The sequence below is a fragment of the Brachyhypopomus gauderio genome, chromosome 20 (assembly GCF_052324685.1).
Source record: "Brachyhypopomus gauderio isolate BG-103 chromosome 20, BGAUD_0.2, whole genome shotgun sequence".
Classification (NCBI taxonomy): domain Eukaryota; kingdom Metazoa; phylum Chordata; class Actinopteri; order Gymnotiformes; family Hypopomidae; genus Brachyhypopomus; species Brachyhypopomus gauderio.
In genome coordinates, this window is record NC_135230.1 from 5,563,888 (window position 1) to 5,584,434 (window position 20,547).

At 40.8% G+C, this 20,547-nt stretch overlaps 1 protein-coding gene across 1 annotated transcript in view; it reads left to right on the top strand.

Moving 5' to 3' along the window:
• The first annotated feature begins 456 nt into the window (after positions 1–456).
• LOC143484581 (uncharacterized) overlaps positions 457–20,547 on the top strand; it is a 28,610-nt gene continuing 8,519 nt past the window's right edge. The window contains exons 1-7 of the mRNA XM_076983383.1: positions 457–820; positions 6,207–6,411; positions 6,523–6,582; positions 7,091–7,447; positions 11,261–11,611; positions 11,903–11,992; positions 13,200–13,365. Of these exons, the coding sequence (XP_076839498.1) occupies positions 6,525–6,582; positions 7,091–7,447; positions 11,261–11,611; positions 11,903–11,992; positions 13,200–13,365 (1,022 nt within the window). The 5' untranslated portion in view covers positions 457–820; positions 6,207–6,411; positions 6,523–6,524. The remainder of the gene's footprint in view (positions 821–6,206; positions 6,412–6,522; positions 6,583–7,090; positions 7,448–11,260; positions 11,612–11,902; positions 11,993–13,199; positions 13,366–20,547) is intronic.

Here is a 20,547-nt window from a genome sequence, read left to right on the forward strand (position 1 = left end):
CCTTGTGCAGTCCTTGCGCGATATGTGGCGCACTTTGTTCTTTGTTCTGCACCATTAAACGTTTTATGTCACAATACCTGCTCGTTGTGCCTGCCTCCTCCCAGCGTTACAAGAATGAACAGAACAGAATGAACAGAACAGAATGCCTTTATTGTCATTATGCAAAATGTACAAAGTACAATATATACAAATCTAGAATGCTTAACCAATGCAAACTAACAGAAGAAACAGATTTAAGACAGACAGGTAGGGTTCCTAAATCCCTCAGTCTGCTAGAATCAAAGTTATTAAAACATAAAAATGTATATTTCTTTATTACAGATAAAGGTTCACAAGCAAAAATACATCTGGAGGAAACCTGACAGTTTCTCAGGAGTGAATATGTAATTGCCCCACCTTCCCTTACAGTGTTTGAAATATACATTATTATACACAAATCAAATTATTCAGTATATGCAAATGGAAATACATCACTATACAAGTTGAAGTTTAACATCATTATCACCCATTGGAAGATTTCCCCCTGCGTTTTTATTTATTTAAGACAAGATGGCCTCAACTCTCACCACACCTGTAAGATAAAGTTATTCTTCTGCACCACTCTGTCCTTGGTGAGGATATGATGAACAAAGACCTGCACACAGGAGACTTCAGATGTTTAACAAAGATGGTCTTACGTAGCACCTTCCAGTACTGATATAGACGAAGTTGTATCTTTATGACTACCACTGTAATAATTAAACTGTGTCCATGCATTTAGATACTTCCTGGATCAAAGTACATTTAGTCTGTCTTGGTTCCAGCAGCAGAACTTCATTTGGTAAGTTTAAACCAACTGTGATAATCTTTGTAATGTTGCATTAAGCGCGTATGTTAATAGTGACCAGTTTGCGTTAAGCGACTCTGCAACTACACGACACGTTGAAACAAGCATCAAGGGTCGTAAGACATTTAGGTTGAAATTTTAATTGAACTGTTTTACTGAGAATATACGACAGAGAAACAGGGCCTAATCATTTCTTATGAGCCTAAATTTTCCCTGCTCTTAAATTGTTCAAAAGGAGTCAGAATAGTCCTAGATATTTAGCGAACACACAACAGCACTGAAACAGCCAGATCTAGGTTATGATGGTATTTCACAGTTTTCTAAAAAACCGCAAGCAACGTCAGTAGTTTGATTACTGTGTAACGTTATAACAGGTCTCGTCGTGTCTTTGTTGTCATCAAACAACATTCTGAACTCATGATTTAGAGCTAGCTAGCCGGCTATCAGCAAGTGTCATTCACCCAACATAAACAATGAACTAGCAAAATTTATGAATCTTTATTCCCACAAATCCAACAAATGGCAGGTGGGGTGATGGCAGCACTTGGCGGGACTTCAGTGGTAACACATGACAGTAGGGTTGCCATCTATGTCTGACAAAAAACAAGGACACTGTCATACTGACAGCTGCCGACAAATATATGGTGGATGTAGCAGAATCAGAGCAGACATTGTTCAATGCACTTAATATGTTAAATACATTACCTGCTTACAGTGGCGTGCACAGACATTTTGGGGGGCAAGTGCTCGTGGGGGGGGTGAAGGGCACTTTTTAGCGCAAATAAAAAAACTACAAGCTCATGTTGAATGAAAATGGACTTTTATTTGTAACATTCTCTAAACGTGAGTTTTCAATGGAAAAAAGTCACGCAGCCAACTGATATAATTCATATACAATATTAACTATATACAGTCATGTCCTTCAGTTAACTTCTGTTTACCCTCCACTGTCTGCAGAACTTGTTACATATATTTTGTAATTTAAATCAATATAGGCCTACAATTAAGACAGTAAAAAGACCAAAAAGTAGGAGAAGGAGTTATAGGCTACTGAGTGTTGTCATTACACGAATGCAGATGGGCATTTTTCACAGGTAATGGGGAACTTCCCGTTTCTTCTTTCACAAATGAGTGTGTTAATTTATGTTGCCTAACAAAACCTATACAACAGTACGTTCAGCTTAACACATAGATTTGCAAACTCTACCTTAATTATTTGTATGTGGTCGTCCTCACGTTATCTATCATTGATTTGGGCTAGAGCGACTAGTTTATCAGGTGACCAGTCGGCTAAAAATGCTTAGTAGTTTGGTGCTGTATGAGACATTTTACTGCACAAGAAAATGATTTCACGTTGGGCTTAGAGGGCAAACGGTACGATTTTACTTGATGTGTATGTGACCTGGCTGGTGGGGCACGGGAGAAGAAGTCTATCTGTGACCGTGTGTGCTGTGCTGAAGACGCTTCCTTCCACTCGCTGAACTGAACTGCTGCAGCGCATCTGGTGTTAAAGGAAGAGAGAGGTCGGGTGTGTGCGAGGTTGTGGCGCATTTTAGGGCATTGTTTTTAATCGCTCAGGTTTTCAAAAGATCATTTCAAACCGACCTTAGTAAAATGATTAAAAAAAAGTTTTCAAAAGGGCACTTTCGTTGATAAAGGGCAGAGTTGGTGGTGCTTTAGCACCACCTGGTGTCTTTGTGTGCATGCCACTGCCTGCTTATCTAAGTACTGGTGTGAGCTTTGCTTGTGCTTGTTTTTGCACCCTCTTGGCAAAATTATTAAGGTGATTTGCATACGATTTAGATGTTTTTTGATTTTAGCATGGTCATCCAATGCAGTTTTGCCTTCATGTTTAATCAGAATTTTAGCCAAGCACATGGCGCAGGTAGCCGAAAATGGATCGTCAGGAGTTGGCTTTAACCATGCGGCATAATTTTCATTTTTTTCATCCAGTCATTATTGAAATAAGATAAACGTTTCATTTTCTTTTTGACTGGCTTATCAGACTCACTAGGCACAGACTCGTCATCATCCTCTGTTTCGCCACCCAGCTCAACCACTGTATTGTTCCTCAAACTTCTCAAACAACGTTATAACAGAGCCACTGATTCACTAAACGTAGGAGCCGCCTGTACCGATTGGATTGTGAAGTCAAATGATCCCACAGCACCAATGAGGCACAATGGTGCACGTCAGCAAGAAAAAAATACAGATTTAAAATGTGCAGAAATCTAAGTCTAGTCGATTGATCGAACAGTGAAAACCGGGACATTAAATTATTTTTTTTTTCCCAGGACTGAATATTAAAAAGAAGGACAGTCCCGGGAAAACTGGGAGAGGTGGCAACCCTACATGACAGTAACATAACCGAGTGGCCGATACTCAGTCACCCAAATGAGTTGTGATAAGATGCCTGTCATTGGACGCAGGCGGCATTTCTGGACAACAGATGCCGCTGTCGAGTGGGCTCTGTCCAAAATGCCTTACTTCCCTCCTATTCAGTAGGCTAAAGCAGTACGAGATAAAGGGTAGTGTGTCCTAATACACAGTAGACATTAAACAGTAAGCGAAAAGTACCCGGATGGTGTACTGAACCGGGCGCCATTTTGAAGCATGTGATTGCGGCACACTGTCCTATCCCACAATTCAATGGGTGCAGCCAGGGGCGGACTGGGGAGAAAAAGGAACTCCCAGGCCATAGGTCCATTGATCTTGAAAAAGATGCTTTTTCTATTATATGTAATATATGTTAATAACACTTCACCAATGATTTGTATTTTTCCTCTAAATCGGCTTTCAAATTCACTTTTGTGCTGGAAAAGTTAACTGAAATTAAAAATCAACCAATCAGAATATTTCACACTGTTGCTTCTAGGTAAAACAGAGAAAGGACCTCCCCCAGGACCTTCTGTTTGTCAGTCGCCTTTTACATCAAGAGAACTTTAATTATGGATTGGCCGTTTAATCAACCAATCATATTTTGAATTAGAATCGTGGGGGCATGCTCCAATGGTCTCAGGGTATGGTTTGGTATGGTCAGGGCTGGTCCTCGTACGTCAGTTCTGCGTGGTTGGTGCCTCGTGAGCTTTTAGCTTGTGTGCTAGCTAGTTAGCTAGCTCCTAGCCAGCACTACGGTGAGGTTTTACAACCTCAATCGGAATCGCAGGATATTGCTAACAACACCATTTTCAAGACAGTCATTCAACGAAAAAGTGGATATTGTGAGAAAAGGCTGACCAACACCTCATCTTCAGATGTTTGGACTTCTAACTGACTGGCATTTGGTGGTTAAATGATGCAGAAGTTGTGTAGGTAATATGTTGCACATAGTACACGTGATTATGACAACAGTGGTATGGACTAGTTTTTAATAATATGGTCATTTTTTTATTTGGCTCTGTCTAGTGAAGGCCCATGGCCAGTAAGTACAGTTTGCCACTGGAAGAAACAAATGTCAAAAATGATAAATTAAACCAGGATTAGATATACTAAAATATAACTTTGGTCATGACAAGAAACAAGTAACTTAACTGTTCATCAACTAGGACAACTTAGTTAAATTGGTGAATAATAAATACCAATAAACATGATACTCATGACATGTGCCTCAATTATGGAAGCATTTCAGTCTCATCAGATTTTGAATTTGAAGCAGTAAATTTTTTTGTGCTTGAATTTGAAGCACTGATATTTTTTGCACTGAAATTATGTATCTGAATTTTATTGCTTTTGAATTTAATGCTTGAATTTTCAAGAACATATTTTCACTTTTATTATTCATAATAATATTTAATAAATATCAATGAAAAAAATTCAAGCGTTAAAAAATTCAAGATATTTTTTCAAGTTGCTTGAATTTGATTGGCCAAATTTGGCTCAAAAATTATGCAAAACTCAGAGTAAAAATCTGGGACACAAAGGATGAGCAATCGAACCAACATCCAACCACTCACATTATGCTCCACTAGTGGTTTATGAAGCCACAGGCGGATAGAGGGAGAGTTGGCGCACCAGATCGGCTCCTCTTCAGTGAGTGTATTTACTCTTTTATTCGTCTTTTATGGTGTTTATAAGATTCAACAACGTGCTGCCCATCAGAGGTTTGCGCTCGTCCATGACCATGACCAAATTAAGTAAATGTCGCGAAAATATAAAACAGGCTTTTAATGAATAGCTGTCTTTAACTGTGATAGTATGATGCCATATGCCACATCATATGATGTAGATAAAATGGTGGACGTAGTATGTCCAAGGTTATGAAAACTGTCCAGTTGCCTACTGAAAGAATGCACTGCTTTAACGGTTGAGCAGAATGTACTGCATTGAAATGTAGTGCCTACCGCTTAAGTACAGCATTTCGGATGGAGCCTAAGTGTGCAGAACTAGCCACACATGCCATGTCCAATATATTTTTGTTGGGTGGTAAAATGTAACAGTTAAGCAATGAGAAGTGATAATGCTGTTTTATTACTCTTGGTTTTTGGGAGTTATATGCTTTAATTCACAGGTGTCAAACCTAAGGCCCACGGGCCCAATGTCTCATGGTCATTTTATGTGGACCATGAGAGCTTAAAAACCTTATTATCCAAAAAAAAAGTCAATACCAAAAACTACATTTCCAAAAACTAAATGTAATTGAGAAATACAAATAATGATCCGAAAATGTCCAGGAAGAGAAAAACCGATGCAGATGGAAGGGTGTTTCAAGAAAGATTGGAAAGCGAATAAATGTTTGAGAAAAACGGGGAGAAAAACGGTTATGTCTTTTGTGTTATGAAGCGGTGGTGGTTGTACAATCTACATCGGTACAATCTACAATCTACATTTTGAAACCAGACATGGAGCTAAGTATGCCAAAATTAGGCAGCAAGAATATACAACAAATTGCCAAAGAATTAAAAGGCAAACTGTGATTGCAACAGGAAGTGTTCGCAAAAGCCACAAACACAAACAATGCAGCAATAAAAGTTAGCTTTGTTGTGGCTGAAGAAATCGCCGTGCTTCAAAGTCTTTTTCAGAAGCACAATTGCTATTTTCAGTTATTTGATATTTCAAGTTTTGAACAAAGTAAATGTGATATATTTGATGATATTTTTCTTTATTCACTTGGATAGTTGGATCGTTGATTGATAGAGTAATGTGGGTTTCATAACCTAACATTAGGATTTGTGTTAGGCTATAATAGCAAAAAGCAAACATTGTTTACACCTCTGCAAATATATAAGTAATACATTCGGAGTTATTTAACATTAAGAAGTAGTTACATTTATAAGTTACATATGGCCCACTGTGGACAACGATTATGCTGATTTAGCCTGTGGTTGAAAATAAGTTTGACACCCCTGCTTTAATTAGTTATGTTGTTTACCCATCTGTGTAGTGAAAAAACACACACACTCACTAGTGGGCTGTGGTGCTCAAGTTTCCAGAGCGGTGGGCAGCCATTGCCCGGCACACAGCCAGTTGGGGTTAAGTGCCTTGCTCAAGGGCACTTCAGTCATGGCCTAGGGTCTGGGAATCAAATCTATGACTCTCCGGTCACAAGACCCTAACCACCAGACCTAGCCTTAATCAGTGATTATTAGGTAAGTGTCCAGTCTATATTTTAGGACAAATCTGCAAGTGATCTAAATGTTGAGTAAAAGAGAAATCATACTCATATAGACTGGAATAAAACATTTAAATTGTTTTTTCAGACATGAGGCTTATCTATGTGATAACACTGACACTCTCTCTCTTTATGGAGACCACACCAGGTATGTGCCCTGTACAAAGGTGTTCCATGTCCCATGCTCTCTGTTCTATGTTCCATGCTCTTGTATTGCATATGGTCAGATATTTCCACGTGTGCGTCTCACCTTGTTTCTTGATTCATTGTCACGTTTCTCTCATTTCCCTCTCTCTGCTTTTAAGTTTGGTTTCTGTATCGCTGTTTATTTGTTTTACTTTTATTTTTCCTTGTTGCGTGTCTTATGTATTTAGTTTTGTTAGCCTGACTTTCTGTCATAATATGTTACCATGCCCATCATTCCCGTAGAGCTCTTGTGTCTAGTCCCAGTGTCTGTATTGGTCGTTTGTTCCTTGTCTGTCCCCCTGATGATGTTAACTCTGATTTCACTAATGAATCTCACTGCATGATTGTTTCCGCCTCCGCTGAATCCCCCGTTACAATAAGAGGAATTCATATCATGAAGAATGTGATTATGACTATGAAAATGACAATTGTTATATCTTCAATATGTTTTATTTCTGTTTTCATTTTAGAGGACAGAGTCATAGTTGGTCCATCAGCTCCTCTTGTTGTGAATGCTGGTGAAGACCTGGTTCTGCCCTGTTCTCTACAACCCAACATCAGTGCTGTGGACATGAGAGTGGAGTGGAGCAGATCAGATCTGACTCAGACAAACAGACTTGTACATCTGTATGAAGATCATGAAGACAGAAATAAAGCTCAGATAAAGTCCTACAGAGGGAGGACAGGACTGTTTAAAGAAGAGCTACAGAAAGGCAACACCTCACTGAAACTCTCAGCAGTCCAACCTTCTGATGAGGGAGTTTACAATTGTTTAATCCAATCAGACTCCTGGTATGATGACATCACTCTTCAAGTCACAGTTGAAGGTGAGAAACATCACAACAGTTTCTGTTAATAATTATTGTTATTAGAAAAACGAATGAATTGACAGATGATGTGCAACAGGTGGAAAGGGCGTGTTAATAGGAGGGGGATAGTGAGCGAGGGAGTGACTTAGGGTGTGTGGGAATGACCTAGGCTAGGGTTAGTGTGTGTGTGTGTGTGTGTGTGTGGGAGTGACCTAGGCTAGGGTGAGTGTGTGTGTGTGTGGGAGTGACCTAGGCTAGGGTGAGTGTGTGTGGGAGTGATCTAGGGCGTGTGTGTGTGTAGGAGTGACCTAGGCTAGGGTGTGTGAGAGTGATCTAGGGCGTGTGTGTGGGGGAGTGACCTAGGCTAGGGCGTGTGTGTATGGGAGTGACCTAGGCTAGGGTAGAGTCCTGCACTGGGTCGGGTACCCGCGGGTACGGGCAAATAGATGCTGAAACGGGTGGGTTTACACATACCGCAATTTTACGGGTGGGTATGCGGGCGCGTAAATTAAATACGGGTGGGTAGCACGTGAATAAGTGGTCATTTTTAGTAGGCTTTTATTTGTTACGTAATGAACATAGTGTTACCTTTTGCCTGATTACCGTCTCCCAATCGTGGTCGCGAAGCTCAGGGGGAGCTTACTTATACCGTAGCTTCGTTGGCCAGAGCGGGCTGAACTTTACTCTTCACGCGTTCTGGGGTAATACCCAAACTTCGGTTCTTTTCCAGCGGAAACATGAGCAGAGGTTGGTTATAACGCAGTACCGGGCATTTATTGTAGCTTGCTTGGTGGTTACAAAGCTAAATGGGTGGCCGTGCTAGAACAAGGAAAAATGATGAGATAGAACTTAGCGTGCTGCTCCCGCCACAGCAGATAGGAAACTACTACCACTGTGAACCTATGTTGATTTTATTTAGTTGTTATACTGGCATTTGTTCCCTCTCGTTTTGCATTCTTGTTATGGCACCAGTTGGCTACATACATTTTCTTGCGTTTTACCAGTTGCTACTTTTAGATAGGAATACTGTTCCTGCACAGAAACCTTAGATTTTATTTTGTGTAGTACTGACGTTTTATCAGAGGCGCATTGAAAAATTAAGTGCTCTATGGGAATACTTTCGATTTGTGTGATTTTTCACGGGCACGGGTGGGTAACGGGTAGAATATTAACGGGTCTGGGCGGGCGGGTACAGATTTAACTTTGAAATAACCACGGGTTCGCGGGTGGGTGCTGTACTCTGCGGGTATGGGTGGGTACGGGTCTCAAAAAACGGACCCGTGCATGACTCTGGGCTAGGGCGCGTGTGTGTGGGAGTGACCTAGGGCATGTGTGTGGGAGTGATCTAGGGCATGTGTGTGTGGCAGTGACCTAGGGCCTATGTGTGTGGAAGTGACCTAGTTAAGGTGTATGTGTGTGTGTGTGGGAGTGACCTGGGGCGTGTGTGTGTGTAGGAGTGACCTAAGGCGTGTGTGTGTGTGTGTGTGTGTGTGTATGGGAGTGACCTAGGGCGTGTGCATGTGTGTGTGTGTGTGTGTGTGTATGTGTGGGAGTGACGTAGGGCATGTGTGTGGGAGTGACGTAGGGCGTGTGTGTGTGTGACCTAGGGCGTGTCAAAAACAAAAAAATTAAATAAAGAACTTTTAATGTGATATCAATACTATGTGTTCGTCACAGGTGTAGGTGCATGTGCATACATGATAATCAATAAGTGGGTGACTGGGAATGTGGAACTGGCTGGGTATTGTGATTGGTAGAAAGGCTGGTGATTGACAGATTGGAGGTGTCTGATTGGATGATACAGCATGGTGACATGTGGGTGAATAAACAGAAACATAACACAAATTTAAAATACATGATGATTCCTTAATAATCTGACTAAATAGATCTATCAGAATAGACTACGCCACTTGAACCTAAATGTGTATAATGATAGGATATAATGAAACATTTAAAAGTTGAAAGACATTTAAAAGTGGTTATCAATATGGATGGCAGTACAGAAAAATAAACTGATATGGGTTTATGTAAACTATTAAAGAAAATTAAAATGTCACATATATGTCACTCAATGTTGCAGCAATGTCAACAACTTCTTGCCCATTGTAACGATTCAAGGGGGTAGGCGTGATGCAAATTTAGGTAATTTATTAAAGAAAACAAGAGACGGACTAAACTGACGAGAACTACAATGCACATGAGAATGTACGCAACAGAACACAACATAACAGAACACATCCAACCAACAAGACGGCAACCAGAACCACTAAGAGACAGAACTAATCATGATAAACTACGAAGACACACACATAACATACGACAGAACTAGAATCCACGGAGTAATAAACAAACCTATAGCTACAAACGCGCAGGGTTACAAATACGAGAACAATATAAAACCAAACAGATTGCATCAAACGATACATGATACGGTGAACATGACAAGAATGACAAAACTGAAATACGTAACTAAGCACAGACGCATAAACTGGTAGAAGAAACAAAACCACAGAAGGGAAAACTACCGAACACAGGGAGATGGAACAAGGAAGCAGGAAACAGACACAGAGCACAACTAGAACGCTAACGGAAAGGAGAAACAAGTCAGGGTAGGGGGAAGCGCAACTAGACCAAGGAGTACTCACGAAACACAATGACCGACACGGAGGACTGAAACAGATGGGATGGTATACTGAACAGGGGAGTGAAACGAGACTCAGGCGCGGGCACTAAAGACGGGGGCGTGACAGACACAAGGGAAACCACAGAAATGGGGAAACTAGGCGGGACCAGGGAGGAGGGCGGAGCTGGACGTAACACCCATTTATTAATGAGAAGGCTTTCAAAGGAATTAAATACTGAAATGTGTGCTGAAATTAGCTGCTTGTTGTCATGGTAGCGTGTACACTAACTGATGCTCAGTGCATGTCTGTGAATTGTTGAATAAACCCATTTTTGGTCAGAACTATTAAACACTAGTTATGAATAAATAAATAAACTTGAAATTGGACAAATTTTGTTTCATGGGAATATTTCGTATCCACTGACCTCTGTGTTGTTTCTTTTAGTGCAGTGGTTCTCAAACTGTGGTACGCGTACCACTGGTGGTACGCAGAGCACCCCGCGGTGGTACGCCAGATGAACTCGGAAAATAAAAGATGCTTTTTTTTTTTTTACACAACACATTTTTTTTATTAAAACAGAATTATGACAAGTCCTGAAATTCAGAAACTAAAAGGGATTACTCGTATTATGTGCGGAGAAAATGTCGCTAAACAGTTCGACCTGGTGCATCTTTCAAACGACACGGTCACTCGCAGAATTAGCCAACTTGCTCGTTTACGTGCGATATGAGTATGAGGGCATGTCGCACGAAGACTTTTTGTGCTGTAAACCAACCACTACCAACACGAACTACAGGAGAACTACATTATAACATATGTGTGTAATGAGCAGGGTTGCCAAATGCGTGAGACACACGCATTTGACCGTCTTCACACGCCACACATCCGATTTCTCACGTCGACAAAAAAAATCTAGTTTATTTACCTCTGATCCACATCTATGATTCAATGAGTTACTAGTTCGCTCTGGCGCCAACCATCGTGATATAATACTTAATTCGTGTCCATTTTACATCCTCCCGGTAACAATTTACATTCGCCCCCCCGCCCCCCCCCCCCCCCCCCCCCCCCGTCAACAACTTAAACTTGCCAAACAGCTTTTCCTTTTTTTTGGGGGGGGGGGGGGGGGTAGTAGGTGGTACGTGGAGGTTTTTCGTTTGACAGTTGGTGGTACTTTGTCTAAAAAGTTTGAGAACCACTGTTTTAGTGGATTTGAAACTGGTTGGTCCATCAACTCCTCTTGTTGCTGTAGCTGGTGAAGACCTGGTTCTGCCCTGTTCTCTTAAACCCAACATCAGTGCTGAAGACATGACACTGGAGTGGTACAGACTGTATCTGAAACAAACACTAGTACATCGCTATGAACAATACGAAAACAGCAATAAGGATCAGATAAAGTCTTACAGAGGGAGGACAGGCCTGTTTAAAGAAGAGCTACAGAATGGCAACATCTCACTGAAACTCTCAGCAGTCCAACCTTCTGATGAGGGAGTTTACAACTGTGCAGTTAGATCCATGTCCTGGTATGATGACATTACAGTTCATGTTGAAGTGAGAGGTAAGAGCTTTCACAATTTCAGTTGGCCAATATTATTTACTGTTTATGTGCAATAAACCATTTTGTTCTTACAACTCAACCTGTGACTACTAACATACTGTAGTTACAGACTATATCTCAGGTTCTTAAATACAAAACCCAAAATAATTTATAAATAATTTCTATTATCTGCAAATATTACATTTCATAGTTAAATGTGGAAACCATCACAGACAGGTGGTTTAATTGGATTTAATTGGATTCAGTTTTGTTTTTGAAATTTAACATGATGTAATCTGGATTATATTTCAGGAAAAGGTTTTCACACATGGAAGATTGCTGTCATCTGCATCTCAGTTTTTGGTGTTGTGTTTATTGCATTTACAGTTTTAATCTGGAAAGGTACAGTTTTAAAGAACACCTTTAATAATCATTCATATATTGTCCCTGTTTTTGGTGTGTGCATATGCAGTATTGATAAAGTGACAATAAATCTATGTCGTCCTAGGTAGGAAACAATTATGAATCCTATCATGAATCATTTTTAAATAAAAATTGAAGTCTCTTATTGGTTAAAGTATTCAGACAGGCTTTGTAGAAGCCCCTTTGGCAGCAATTACAGCTGTAACCATTCTTGGATACGTCTGTACAAGGTTTTGTACAAGAGGATTCAAGTACCTTCTCCCATTCTTCATGACAGTCCTTCTCAAACACCCTCAGACTGGATCATTTTTGCACCAGTCTCCCTTTCCCTGCTGCTGTCTCTACACAGGACTTATGGAGCTCTTTCAGAGTGACTGTTGGGTTCTTTCACTGCTCTCTACCCAAAGCCCCTTTTGACTGAATGCCTATTTTGGCCAGATGACCAACTCTAGGAAGATGCAGTGTTGTGTCAAGCTTCGTCCATTTCAAAATAATCAAGGTCACTGTGGTCCTGAGACACTCACAGCCTCAGTTATTGTTTAATATCCTTGTTAATATGGTCACTGTGCCTCTGGGGAAATTCATGTTGTTTTATATCCTTGCCACAACTTGTTCGTGGAGATCCACAGACATTTCCTTGGATTTCACTGCTTGAATTGTCCAGACTATACAATGCAAATTGTGGTCCCATATAAACCCCAGCTTGGAATGCCAAAGAATCTGAATATTGTGATGTATAGGACCAACAGGAGTTGGTCTTTACACTTCATCAACTTACAAATGGCAATTACATCAATTCAAATTTAAACACAATAAATTGTGCAAGTAAAGCAATTTGAATCATTTCCAAATCTACTGTATATTAATAATTCGTAGCAATGTACCAAATATGTAATAGCAAACTATTAGCAACAAAGTATTACCAACAAACTTATTATTCTTACCAAATACATGGACTGTGGGTCAACTTTGTTGCCCACAGGTAATTAAGATAATCATCTCATTAAGATAGTCATCCCATGTAATTAATTTCATTACATAGGTAATTAATGTATGTAATTGAAACCCATAGGCAATGAATTCATTTTTGCATGTAGCATATAGATTTATATTTATTATAGATTTTCTACCATTAAAAATTTTTCTACAGTTCCAGTGACTGAATGATAACATTTTCTCATTCCAGTTACATTCTCAAAGAAGCAGCTTCCTCCTGTACTGTGTTCAGCTGTATCCTACCTGTATAGTCACTCAGAGTATGTGAAGAATGAGTGGAACCCAGAGAAATACAACACATCAGAGGAGGGTTATAGGAGACTCATCCCAGCTGTCACCAACTGTAGAAAAGCCCGGTGAGTTTTTACCTACTCTGTATAAACTATATACTATAAGTAATTCAATCAAAACAGCTAATGGAGAGCATGGGTCAAATGCGTGGGTGAATTATGCAACCTAATTTTCAGAGGACTGCTGCTAGAGGAGTGACATGATGGTGAAAACCAAAATGTGTGCCTTTCTCAAAATCTTCCAGTAAATGCGAACAGATTAATTAACAGAGGATGGTATGCCAATACAAATTCTCTCACATTCAATCTTAAAATTCCCCATATTAAACCTATTATAATATGTACTGAAACTCTCCAACAGCTGATAAGTATTAACATTATTAATATTAATAAAGTTGGACATTTTTTGTCCTTCCTGTCTGTCCTACCCATCATGCGTGGCATTACCTAAGCAGAGCTGTTTCTCTATTTTATATTTATATTAGTGGTGGGCCGTTAACGGCGTTAACGGCAGTCGTTAATTTGATACTCTTATCGGGCGATATAAAAATTATCGCCGTTAATCTATTTTTAAAGTTGGGTTGGGAACTGGGTCAAAATGGGTAAACAAACTAGGATGACTTTCAACTTGATAGTTTAGCTCGGCTGTATTCCTAACCAAATTGCACAGTAGGGGCGAGAACGAGTTTTTAAACCTGTGAATTACAAATCGTACGTGTTTTTACATGGATGCAGCCACGAAGTCGCCAGGTTTGCTTCATGGAAAATTCATTTTTAGGAACGTAAAGTGTTACCGGAGAGGAGTTCGGAGCGGTCGTTTTCTGCATGGTCCTAGTGCTAGATTCGTCGCTATTTAAATATTTCTTTTTAACCGTTAAAACTACAGAGGACCAAAACTGACTTTTGAAAATTACGTCCGTGAGGTTAAATGTACTAAATGTTGGCTTACATTTCAAATATCATGTTTAGCTGAATAAACATGTTATTTAATGTACAGTATGTAGGCTTACAAATTCATGTTTAACTGAATAAACCGTTGAACACGAGTAGCCTACATTTTATTGAGCATGTTTTTTTTTTTTCAAGTATCTGTCACGTTGAGGACCCCGGCCCCTCCCTTTTGGGCGTGTGTAAACGTTGTCCACGTGCTTTGTCTGCGTCCGTGTATATACGTGGTTAGGGTTTTGTTGTGTGATTAATAAGTCTCACCTGTGAATCGTCTCGTGATCACGTGGGGCTAATGTGGTTTGTCTATTTAATGTGCGCTCGCGCAGTGTCCTGTGCTCGTCGTTGTCTATGTCTACACGTTGCTGTGTATGTTTGATGTTGAACGTGCGCTATTGCGCAATATCAGTAAAAATAAACCGTGACGTTTGTCGCGAGAAACGGATTCTGTGTCTCGTCCATCTGTCGTCGCCCGGCGTCACAGTATCAAAGTAGAACAGCTTCCTCAAGCAGTCATTGATGCATTTTGGAAACAGGAGATGAGCCCCTGGTCTAATGCACCCTCTATATTAAGAAACCCTATCTCAAAAACTGACTTTTAGTCATTACTTGGGTAGCACGCATATGAGCCATTTTAATATAGATTAATCTAGATTAATCTAGATTAATTTCAAGATTTCAGTGAGATTAATCTCGATTTAAAAAAAAAATCTATGCCCACCCCTAATTTATATTTATATATTTAAATCTTTCTTTGCAGTTCTTTAGTTTTCTCCTTACCCATATCCCCATTTTTAAGAGCACACTTCCATATTTACAAGATTTTTAATCTCTAGTCAATCAAGGCTTACAGTTTGGAAAAATCATGTAATTATTATTTCAGTACATTCATGTGCATCACAATTTTTAAGAAATATTTGCAATTCTGTATCTTCAGAGCAGTTCTTCATTTCCTCTTGCTGTGCTCAGTCCATCTGTTAATTTTCTTTGTTAACGGTTTCTCTTGTTTAAGGTTCATAATTCGGTAAAAATTCAGAAAGTTCAACCTGCCCAAAGGGGAGCACACAGATTAATAATCATCAATAAATGTTCCCATACCATTGATCCAGCGATTTTCTTATGTGGGTGAGGAAATCCAATAGCTATGTAGATTAGGCAGATAAGTCACATGGTTTAAAATCTCTTATGATAAAAATGTGTTAGTCCACAGAGCATATCAGCGCAGTATTATAACATTACAATAACATTATCATAACACCATAATAACATTATTATAACATTATTATAATGTTATTATAACATCATAATAACGTTCCATGATCCTGGCAGCAGCTTCGTAATCAGGACATGGCACATCAACTAAATCGACTGAAGTTATGGTCACCTGATCAAATTCACAGAGAAGACAAAAAGATCTTACACATGGCAAGGATATCAAAGTCCCAAGAGCAGCATTCCTCTCCATGTCTTTCCATGGCTTAGTTACCTTGAAAAAGTAATCCGATTACAGATTACTGATTACTCCTATAAAAAGTAATTCAGTTACGTTAGATATTACTTGATTTTAAAAGTAACTGTTATGTCTTTAAAAGCCATTACGTCATCTTGGGTTAAGGGTCACAGATTAGCGGGAAGCCCGTCTTGTCTGGTGCAGTGTATGTGAATAAACAAGCGTGGACGAGCCGTACGACTCGGTGTGGTTTTGTATATGACAGTAACTACGTTAGATTACAAGTTACTTTTGTAGTTACATTCAGGAGCAAAATGAGTTTTTCCAATACTCATTTTAAGTGCATTTTTAACAGTAACAGTGTATCTCCTGACATTTAAATAATGTATCTCCTGATATTACATTTGTGTTGCTGCGCTGTATTTTTTTGTAACGTTTGTAAATGTATTTGTAAGCGTAATACAAGCGAACTATTCAGTCAGACAGCTATTTGTTGTGAAACTAAATACCATTACAATTTCAAGCATTTTTAAGTACGTTAGCCAAAATTCCAGCACTTTTCAAACCAGGAATTCAATGCAACATTACAATTCATCAGGTAAGTGTTCCTGATAGGTAAGGTAAGGGGTATTTCTTTACACTACCATATATCGTTATGGAGAACACTGCACAGAATGACGTGAACGCGCTCACGCTCTCACAGTTTCACATGCAGCGTACGGAGTCGAGTCATAAGTAGAACTGTAAGTAGATAAGTAGTCAAAGTAGAACTGAGCCAAGAAGAAAGCAAAAATATATATTTTACTAAGGAAATAAAAATACTAATGCACAGTTACTTGGAAAAGTAACTTTAATCTGATTACTGGACTGGAAATAGTAACTCGTTATATTACCAGTCCCACCAGAATTTCGCGGGCCTTTTTTGTGATTGTTGCGGGCTAAAATGTTTGATGTTGCGGGTGTTTTTCAAAAAAATTGCGATGGAAGTTGCGGTGTGTTTTTGCTTTTTTGTGAGTACATTACAATAGGGAGTAAATGTTGTATGGTTTCCTTTATTTAGTAGTCCATTTTAATTACCTATTTACCTATTTATTCAGGGTTGCCAACTTTTCAAGATCGCTTGAACTGAGTAGAGCGAGATTTATTATGGGCAAACCCATCAACAAAGTCGTGAAAACAGTTCAGGTTGTTACCAATTAATCCATCATACAAAGGACAATAGCTAATACAGGTAGACATGCACAACAAACAAACAAACAACAATTATCTATACACTTACAAGAGGCATAAGCAACGTAGTATACCCACAACCACAGTGATCTGCAATCTAAAGCCTGGTTTATACTTTCACGAGCGACCGTAGCGCGCGGCTCCGCCCACCTCGCGCGACCCTGCGCGAGCGGTGTAGGCGTTTATACTTTCGCGAGCGTCGCTGCAGTGTTCTCCGAAACGATAGGTGGCGATAGGTGGCAGTGGAGAATAAAAAACCCATGCAAAACCGGTGAAAGAACATTTTTACCTGACCAGAGACCGTATATATACACATCAGGCATCAAACGTAAATATGGCTTTGCAGTGTTGTCCGAAACGATACGTTAACAAATACGAGCCTCTTGTAATTCCAGGACGAAACATGAGAGAACGTGAAGACGTTAGACGTCTGGGCGTTTTGAAAATAAACAACCATTAAATAATGTGATAAAAAAGCCCGGCAAAAAGCCCGGCAAACATGACTTTGTCCATCGCGCTGAAGCGCGGCGCGGCGCGGCGCGCGCGCGAAGTTACAAAATTCGAGAGGTGCATGACCTCGCGCCGCGACAGCGCGCGAGGCACTCGCGCACGGGCGGAGCCACAGTGATTACGTCATTTTCGCCGCGCAGACCCTCGCGCCGCTCGCGGCGCGTCGAGTATAAACCAGGCTTAAGACACCAAACTCAGAGCTTAAATCACAGGACATAATGAGAAACCAAACTAGAAACAGCTGATGACAATAACCAAGGCAAAAAGACAGAGCAAAAGGGAAAACAAGGAAAACCAGAACAGAAGCAGGACTAGGAACCTGAAAACAAGACAGACAGATAAGAGGCGGAGCCAGGCGTGATGGGAGGCGAAGCCAGGCGTGACATTTGCCTTCCATTTGTCTAGTGTTTTTTTTGTTTCCATGCCTCCTTGTTCGATCTCCTTTTATTAGTTTCCCCTGTGTATATTTTGCTCCTTGTTATAGGTGTCATTTTAAACACCAGCTTTCAGTTAGTCTCTTGTTAGCGTGTGTGTTTTAGTCATCCTCATTCTGCATCATGTTTGTAAGCTTTTTTGATCCATGTTCATTGATTATTCCAGTTTAGTCTCTTTTTAGTTTTGTATCTGTCTATCGTCTAGTTTATTTATTTCCTTGATTGGTATTGTGTTTGTTTCTGTCTTTCTGTATGTTTTTGTTATATCAGCAGTAGGCTGGTGAACTGCGATATACGGAATAATAACGAGACCGACATGGACCTTCGGTTTACGTGAAGCTAATCCTGCTTCTCCCTTTTATTAGAACTAACAAAACAGCATACATATCCTAGGAATCTGCACACCCTTAAAGGGCCAGTATCCTTAAGTGTCAATGACGTATGAAATACATCACATTCCTCCCCCTTTACATAAAATGTCCTTTTTTTTCTCTCTCTTTTAACTATCTACAGGGTAGAGTAGACTGCTCTTGCCCCGACTTAACCACGGGGATTATTATGCCCCATCTTGCAGGTTAAGTACTAACTAATAAGTTAGTCTAGCGGGTGGATGCCGTTCTCTTGCTGGGTAACGTCGTTCAGTGACAGATGCCGGCATCATTATAGGAACAGCCTCCTTCGGAGTTTCTTCTTCAGTCACTCCAGACTCATCCGGATGGTGCTGATCCCCATAAACTTCAGAGGATACCGGCATCTCGGGTTCCGTGATGAGCGGCATTTCCTCTGGAGCAGATCCTAGCAACAGCTGATCAGCGTGTCTTCTCCACACTACATTTGAAGATGTCTGAACCGTGTATGACACTGGTCCCGTCTGGGCAATGACTGATGCTGGCACCCATTTTGGACCCGCAGCATAATTCCTTGCCAGAACATGTTGCCCAGGGGAGAACATTCTGCTCTTTGCCTTTGCTGCTCGTCTGTCAATTTGGGCTTGTTGTTGACGGTGCACAACTTCTTTGACACTGGGTGGTTTTAACATCTCGAAATTGGTGCGAAGTGATCTGCTTAACATCAGAGTTGCTGGTGACGTTTTGGTGGTTGCATGCGTGGTGTTTCGATAAGACAGTAAGAACCTATGTAAGCGCTGATGTAAAGTCTCTTTACCATGGGAGGCCTTCAACGCATGCTTCATGGTTTGCACCATTCTCTCGGCGAGACCATTTGTTGAGGGATGGTAAGGAGCTGACTTGATGTGACGCACCCCATTGGCTTGCATAAACGACGCAAACTCATGTGAAATGAACTGTGGCCCGTTATCACTAACAAGCTGCTCCGGATAGCCAAAACGGCTAAACATCTCCCCAAGTTTCTCAATGGTCTTGGCTGTTGTCGTGGATCGCATCACCGCTATTTCAGGCCATTTGCTGTGTGCATCAACCACCACCAAAAACATCTTATCTTCAAATGGACCAGCAAAATCCACATGTATTCGCTGCCATGGTGTTTCTGGCCAGTCCCATGGATGTAAGGGTGATAGCTGTGGTGCGTTTTTGAGTTTCTGGCAGGCGGCGCATGACCTTGCTGTCTCCTCGATATCCCGGTCCAAGCCGGGCCACCAGAAATAGCTTCTCGCTATCTCCTTCATCCGCACCATTCCACAGTGGCCGACATGTAACTGCTGTAACACCATTTTCCTCAAGGGTGATGGAATGACAACTCGTCTTCCCCACAGCAGACACCCTGACTGAACAGAAAGTTCTAGTCTTCTGGATAGGAATGGCTGTAGATGTGCCGCATCTTTAACAGCATGACCATTAGTGATTACTTCAATCACTTCAGACAAGACTGGATCTTTTTGCGTGCACTTCCGTACCTGCACAGCAGTCACTGGAGACTCCTCCACTTGTGTAAAGTAGAAAATGTCCTGTTGGCTACTCTCTGGACATGTCACCGGCAGGGGTAGCCTTGAAAGTCCATCAGCATTGTGGTGCAATTCTGACTTTCGGTACTTGATATCATAAGTATGGGCTGATAACATCAGGGCCCATCTCTGCATTCTGCTGGCAGCTAGGGAAGGTATCCCAGTATAAGGGCCAAAGATGGTCGTAAGCGGCCGGTGATCAGTCAGCAGCGTGAAACGCTTTCCCAACAAGTACTGATAAAACTTCCTTACACCAAAGACGATCCCCAATGCTTCCCTCTCAATCTGAGCATAGCCCCTCTCCGCCTTATTTAAAGTGCGTGAAGCAAAAGCTATGGGTCGGTCATCTCCGGATGGCATAATGTGGGAAAGTACAGCTCCCACACCGTATGGTGAAGCGTCACACGCAAGCTGCAGTGGTAGCTTCGGGTTAAAATGGGTCAGAACCTTCGATTTAAGCAATGCTTCTTTAGCTTCAATAAATGCTTGATTGCATTGTTCTGTCCATTTCCATTGCTTTCCCTGACACAGTAAGTCATGCAACGGTTTTAACATTGTAGCCAGGTCCTTAATGAACTTTCCGTAATAATTCAAGAGCCCTAGAAACGAGCGAAGCTGGCTGACATTTTGTGGAGCGGGGGCATCCACAATGGCTTTCACCTTTGATGGAGCTTTGTGCAGGCCCTCAGAGTCAATGACATGCCCCAGGTACTCCACAGACTGCTTAAAGAACTCACATTTGTCTTTTCGGACTCGAA